General features: G+C 45.0%; 1 protein-coding gene across 1 annotated transcript in view; it reads left to right on the top strand.

Annotated features, from left to right (window-relative positions):
• The window catches only part of KCNH8 (potassium voltage-gated channel subfamily H member 8), a 275,437-nt gene extending 272,731 nt beyond the window's left edge, over positions 1 to 2,706 (top strand). The window contains 1 exon segment of the mRNA XM_023749297.1: positions 2,005 to 2,706. Within this exon segment, the coding sequence (XP_023605065.1) occupies positions 2,005 to 2,706 (702 nt within the window).
• Positions 2,707 to 6,290: the final 3,584 nt, after the last annotated feature.

Here is a 6,290-nt window from a genome sequence, read left to right as displayed (position 1 = left end):
TAGCCCCAGTGAATGTGATATAGGAATTAAACTTGGCCTACAGGAAAGGATGGTTAATAGGTCCCTTCCAACATCTCATTGAGTGTCAGTCTTCCTCTGAAATGTTGATAGAAGAGCTAATCAATTCAGGATAGAACCCAAGGGTGCAAGTCTACAGAGCTGAGATCCAGATACTGATTTAAGCCTGGTCTATACACTTTAGAATTGAGGCTTGGCCGGGTATGAAATTGACCACCTGCAGTGGAAATTTCAAAACACATAGAATCGTTCTCAGTTCACTGTCTCACTTCTTAACTGTGAGGCTCAGAGGTATCTCTTCGTTGCCAGAAGTTTTAGATCCGCTGAAAAGCCTGGACAAGTGTTCGATTGGGTCCCTCGAGTCCCGTGCCAGCAGCGAGGCAGAAATAGTTTTGGCCTGGCAATTTCAAGGCAGGTGTTGCCAGTGGGTTGCCTGAACCATGGAAGAACCTCCTTCTGGCCTTTTTTTAAATGCCTGCTTTGAGAGGCACTACCTCCTGATGGGCCTGCCAGGGAGAATTAGTTTCAGAATTCATTCAGAGGAAGTGGACTGAATTAAGTTACTGGATAAACTAGGAACGTCTACTTAAAAAGTCTGCCCAAAACAATCTTGGTTTTGGCATCACTGAAACTGAACTGCTCATTGTGTTTATTTCGTTTTCCGATGGTATTTATCCTATGGGTTCAGTTGCTTATATTGGACTTTTGTGGTTCATGATAGTAAAATCAAGTCAGAGAGAAAATACTTTATAAAAGGTGTTAATGTTATGAACCTAACCACAGACTAGAAAATATATATCCATGCCCTGCTTTCTGAAATACAGGTCCTCCACATTGTGGAATATAAACTCTCCAGAAAAGCTGAATTTAAGTCCAATTCAAACTTCTGGTGGTCTTCATGCTTAAAAAAGTCATGTGGTTGTTAGAAAAAGAAATCCTCCAGTGAATTTTATTATTGCTTTTAAATGTAAAATGGATAATGAAGACTCTTCAGTGGTTCTTAAGTGTTTAAAGGTCATATGTCCTTTCAAAATCTTCATAAAAGCTGGATGTCTAACCTGGAAAAGTGGATTTAAGCCCATACCACACAATTTGGGCTGTAATTTCACGAGGTCCCGGGCTCACTGATGGATCCCAGCACACACAGGTTCCCCACAGTAGTTATCTGTACTCACCTACCTTGAAGGTCTTTTTCTTTCTCGCTCTCATTTTGCAGCTTTCCCTTTTTCCACAGACTCCCTCCCTCGCACATCTGGTGTGGGTTCTTGCTCACCGCCCACATCATCACTGAAGGCCAGTTTGTCACTGGATCTATCATAAGCGTAGCTCTTGACCAGAAAGGACCAAGTGAGCGCTCTCATTCACTGTCTGTCTGCTCTGGAAGGTGGTGTGCTGAGTGCCTTACACGCAGTGCCCCCTCACTCAACATGTTGTGAGGTAATGTGTGTGAACCACTGTGCACCCAGTAACTCAGAGAAGGTAAAAGATACTATCAGTATTTAAGAGATACAGGTGCGGCTGGTGTGGCTCAGTGGTGGAGCATCGACCCATGAACCAGGAGGTCACGGTTCGATTCCTGGTCAAGGCACATGCCCAGGTTACAGGCAAGAGGCAGCCGATTGATCATTCTCTCTAATCATTGATGTTTCTATCTCTCTCTCCCTCTCCCTTCCTCTCCTTGAAACCAATAAAAACATTTTTTTTAAATAAGAGGTACAGGATATGATGGGCCCACACTTCAAATTTTTTTCAAGAACCCCAGAAACATGGATTAAGAATGCCAGACTATGTCTTTCTAAGTTCCCTCAGAATGAGGATGGCTTTAGGTAAGGTTCCCAGTCTCCCCTTCACCCTTTGGACTTGACTGGCATAGAGGTCAAACAGCCTTCAGACCTTCTTATTAGAGATCTCACTTCCCTGCCTCGCTGCTCCGAAATCACTACCATGCACTCTGACTATGGCCTTTGCTCTGCTTTATCCAAACAGGTGACAACCCTGGCTCAGGAGGTCTCCCAGTTAGGTAAAGACATGAGGAGTGTGATGCAACTTCTAGAAAACGTCCTGCCACCCCGGCAGCCGGCACGGTTTTGTTCTCTGCACACCGCCTCCGCGCAGCCCTCCAGGGACAGCTTCCAGAGCAGGATGGCCTGGGGTGCACACCAACCTTGCCTACACTTGCAAGCAGGCGGAGCCGCCTATACCCAAGCACAACTTTGTCGCGGCAATGTCACCTCCGACATTTGGAGCGTGGATCCCTCCTCTGTGGAGACCAGCCCCCAGCGAACTGGAGCTCCGGAGCCCAACCCCGCAGGCAGTGAACGTGCTCATTCTCCAAACCTTGATTTTTCACCCGCCCACTACCCGGTGGTGCAGGAGGGTCACTTGCAATTTTTAAGGTGCGTCTCTCCGCATTCGGATACGACGCTGACGCCTCTGCAGTCCATTTCAGCGACTCTCTCGTCCTCTGTCTGTTCCTCCTCGGAAACATCCTTGCACCTGGTTCTCCCCAGCAGGTCAGAGGCGGGCAGCTCCGGCCAGCGAGCGGTGAGCTCCTTCAGTCTGGAAAACCTGCCTGGGTCTTGGGACCGGGAAGGACTGGCATCCATCTCTACTGAGCCCTTGGAGAACTTTCCATTGCAAGTTGTCACAAGCACAGCCGACGTGAAAGATAAAGCCATCAACGTATGATGTTAGTGCACGGGAGGCGGCTGCCAATTTCAAACCCCCCAGTGCATGCCCCGCTTTGGCTGCCTTTTGTGCCTCTGGCAGACGTGTGGACGGAGCAGAGCGGGGAGTCCTGCGGGAGGGAGCCAGCCGAGGGGCCAAGGCCAGACACAGGCACCTCCATGCCGCAGCAGACACTTTCTAGATCCTAGACACGCGAGAGGATCATTTTTCCTGTACAGGTATTAACTCACTGGTCTGTCTGACGGGCTTGGGTAAGAATGCAAATGACCCTGAGGGTCTGAGCAGCTAGAAGTCCCAGACAAAGAACGTGTGGGCTGGTTTTGTCCCAGGTGGCTTTTGTGAAGGGCAGCAAAGGTTTCTCCCGAGTGTCTGTTTGTCATCCTTGAACAATATCCGTAGCACTGTTGGCCTGGAGCGCGCGCGGCCCCGCTGACCTATTTTTCTTTTTGTGGAGGCGAAGGGACAAACATCACCGCATGTCATCTCCTAAGACAATCAGTCAAGTAGAGCTGGTGGCCAGTGGTTAGCTATTGCACGTTATTTGCCATGTAAATGATGATGTCTTTATTTATCAAAAAACAAAGAGAGCCTATTTTTATATCCTTGGTATGAAATATGTATTTAAACTATTTAAAATATTTATAAAGAAATGAATGTTTTCATTTTAGTAAAAAAAAAAAAAAGCTTGCCATTTTAACAAGAAATGCACTACTGCTATGTATAGTAGATCAAAAATTATTTATTATTAAGAGGATGTAGTTTCAAAAGGCACCCCCCCCCCTTTTATCTGCATGCAGTTTGCCACAAATGTATCCTCACGCTTCTGGATGATGAGAGAAAAGCGAGGTCAGACCTTCTCATTAGAGATCTCACCTCCCTGCCCCACCGCTCTGAAATCACGACCATGCACTTGATGAAATGAAGTGAAAACACGGACTCAGTGTCAAGTACACAAGCTCCAGCACATGGTAGGGGCTCCACCTACTCTGCTGACTCGAGGCTGCTCTCGGTGCCAGCATAAATGCCCCTTCTCTAGGCATCACACTTTGTTGTGCAGGAACCCAAAAGTAGCCTGTGGGATATGAAATCACAACTACAGTGAGCCGTTTCGGCCTCAAAATGAGGGAGAAAATCTTGGGTGTCTCCCTGTGCTGTTCCTTCAGGAGAGGTTTGTAGAGCAGTGAAAATTCCAAAATTGAGCCAAGCCTTCTGATTTATGATTTGTGAGAGAAATGCCAACTTGCATGGGATCAGCACTTTAATTTTTTTAAAGCTCTCAACAATGCTCTAAGTGAAGTGGAGCAGGTGTTTTCCTTCTCGTTTTACAGAGAGAGAAAAAAGAGTCCCAGAGATTACGCAGCAAGGAGGCTGGAGAAGGTCTGGAACGTATAATGCTTCCCCCCTCCCCCCGCCCCCCCCCCTGCTCTACCGCCCACCCCACCCCCATCTCAACCAGCACGCAAATTCAGATGCTGGCTTGTTAAGGATTTAAATGCCTTTTTAAAATTTTATTTTATGTTTAAGAACATTTAGGACCTAATCATCCCAGATGTTCTTAGAAAACCTATTGAATTCACATTCCGGAGTCCCCCTATTCTTATTTCCCACCACGGAGAATCAATAACCTGAGAATTGTATCATTAAAAACATCTAAACAAGCAAGACTTCTGATGTGTGAATCTTATTCACCTTAAAATAGGCTAGAATAACAGAAAGAAAAGAAATCTCTAAGAAAAATGTGGAACAGAACATGTTTATGAGCAGGTCACTCAAAAATCAATGCCCTCTACTCTCCCACGTCCATATTGAATCTCTCCCTACTGAAGTGAATGGGAAAACTGAGGCAAAGGGAACCGTCTAATGTAATCATTTATATTCCCTATTTTGCTCCCTGACCGATGTCCTCCTTTGAAGTACCATTCAGAAAGAACTCACTGGTGTTGGCTGGTAAAATAACCTTCTGGAAAACTAGCACTACAATAATAATGCTACTAATGACTGACATTCTGTTTTGTTTTGGTTTTTTGTTTGTTTTTTAAATATATTTTATTGATTTTTTTACAGAGAGGAAGGGAGAGGGACAGAGAGTTAGGAACATCGATGAGAGAGAAACATCGATCAGCTGCCTCTTGCACACCCCACACTGGGGATGTGCCCGCAACCAAGGTACATGCCCTTGACTGGAATCAAACCTGGGACCCTTCAGTCCACAGGCCGACGCTCTATCCACTGAGCCAAACCAGTTAGGGCTGACATTCTGTTTTTTGAATACCGACAGTGTACCAAATGTTTAGGAACTAACACGTTTCTACATGTAATCATCAAGCAATGCTAAAAGCTACTTGTTATGATCATCTCTATTTTGTAAATGAATAATTGGGACATGGATTTTTTTAACTTGCCCCATCACATTGTTCTAAATGATAGACCCAATACCCCCATGGCTATTCTGGGTACTCCTCCCTCCTCATTCTTGCTGACTTTTGAAATTAATTTCTTCTGAAATCTGCAAATAAAATATTTGCTATTTTTTTAAGGAGGCATACAAATGGGCTAAATTGGTGCAGCTCTGAGGATTTGGGAGAGTCCAGTGAGATACCTAGAAACGTGCCCACATTTTTCCAGCCAGTCACCTTCGCTGTATCTATTCCACACAACCGATGCTAGCGGGTGTAAGAACCAGCTCCCTACCCTGGGCATGTCTGCAATGGGATGAGAATGAGCGAGCTCCTGGGAGAAGTAAGGGTTCCCACAGATTTCTTACAGGAGGGCTCCTGCCTCATCTGAATCAGCCACGCCTTCTCCTTCTTAGTCTTTTCTCTCATCATTATCTGATAAACAGGACTCTCCCTTATCCTGGGCAGCTGAGAATGACATGTTTTGGCTTTTGTTTGTTTTTGCATGTTGTGATATTATTCTAGGAAATGAGAATTCCAAGTTGTTCTAGATGTTTGACTTTCTAAACAATGTTGCTATGCAAGGCCCTTGTCTTCTGATCAGGGATGCACTTCTGGAGCCCTGCGCTTTCGTTCCCCTCATCTACCCATGCTCAGCTGAAGGAGCCAAGCAGGGATCATCCCAGAGGGAACAGAAGCACTTATTTTTTTGGTCAAGTATATTTTCTTAAAAATAATATTGGGGACTAAAGTCTTCTGTGTAGTTCTAATTAAGAGTACCAGACTAATATTATATAAGACTTTATTTTAATTCAACATAGGAAGAAGTTTCTGGCAATTAAAGCTACTTATCAATGGAGTTGATTGCCTGGAGAGTTGGGAAGATCACTAACAAGGTATCCTTTCAGAGATGAATAACTCTTTGAGAGGAATATTGTTTTCCAGAAGGGCTTTGTATCGGGTGTTAGCAGAATACCTGCATCAGAATCACATGGGGGACTTGTTTAAACTATGGGAAATCTGGCAACAACCTAGCCCCTTTGGGTGGGGCCTGGGTCTCTCCCATGTACTAAACTCCTGGGGTGACTTAGATACACTAAAGATTAGGAAATGTTAGTCTACAATCTATAGTAGTACACACGACTAGAGTGCCTGGCTAATTTATACATAACTGGACTAGCATCTAAA

The sequence above is a fragment of the Myotis lucifugus genome, unplaced genomic scaffold, assembly GCF_000147115.1.
Source record: "Myotis lucifugus unplaced genomic scaffold, Myoluc2.0 scaffold_8, whole genome shotgun sequence".
Classification (NCBI taxonomy): domain Eukaryota; kingdom Metazoa; phylum Chordata; class Mammalia; order Chiroptera; family Vespertilionidae; genus Myotis; species Myotis lucifugus.
Note: the sequence above shows the minus strand (reverse complement) of the source record. Positions and strands in the feature narration are given on the sequence as shown.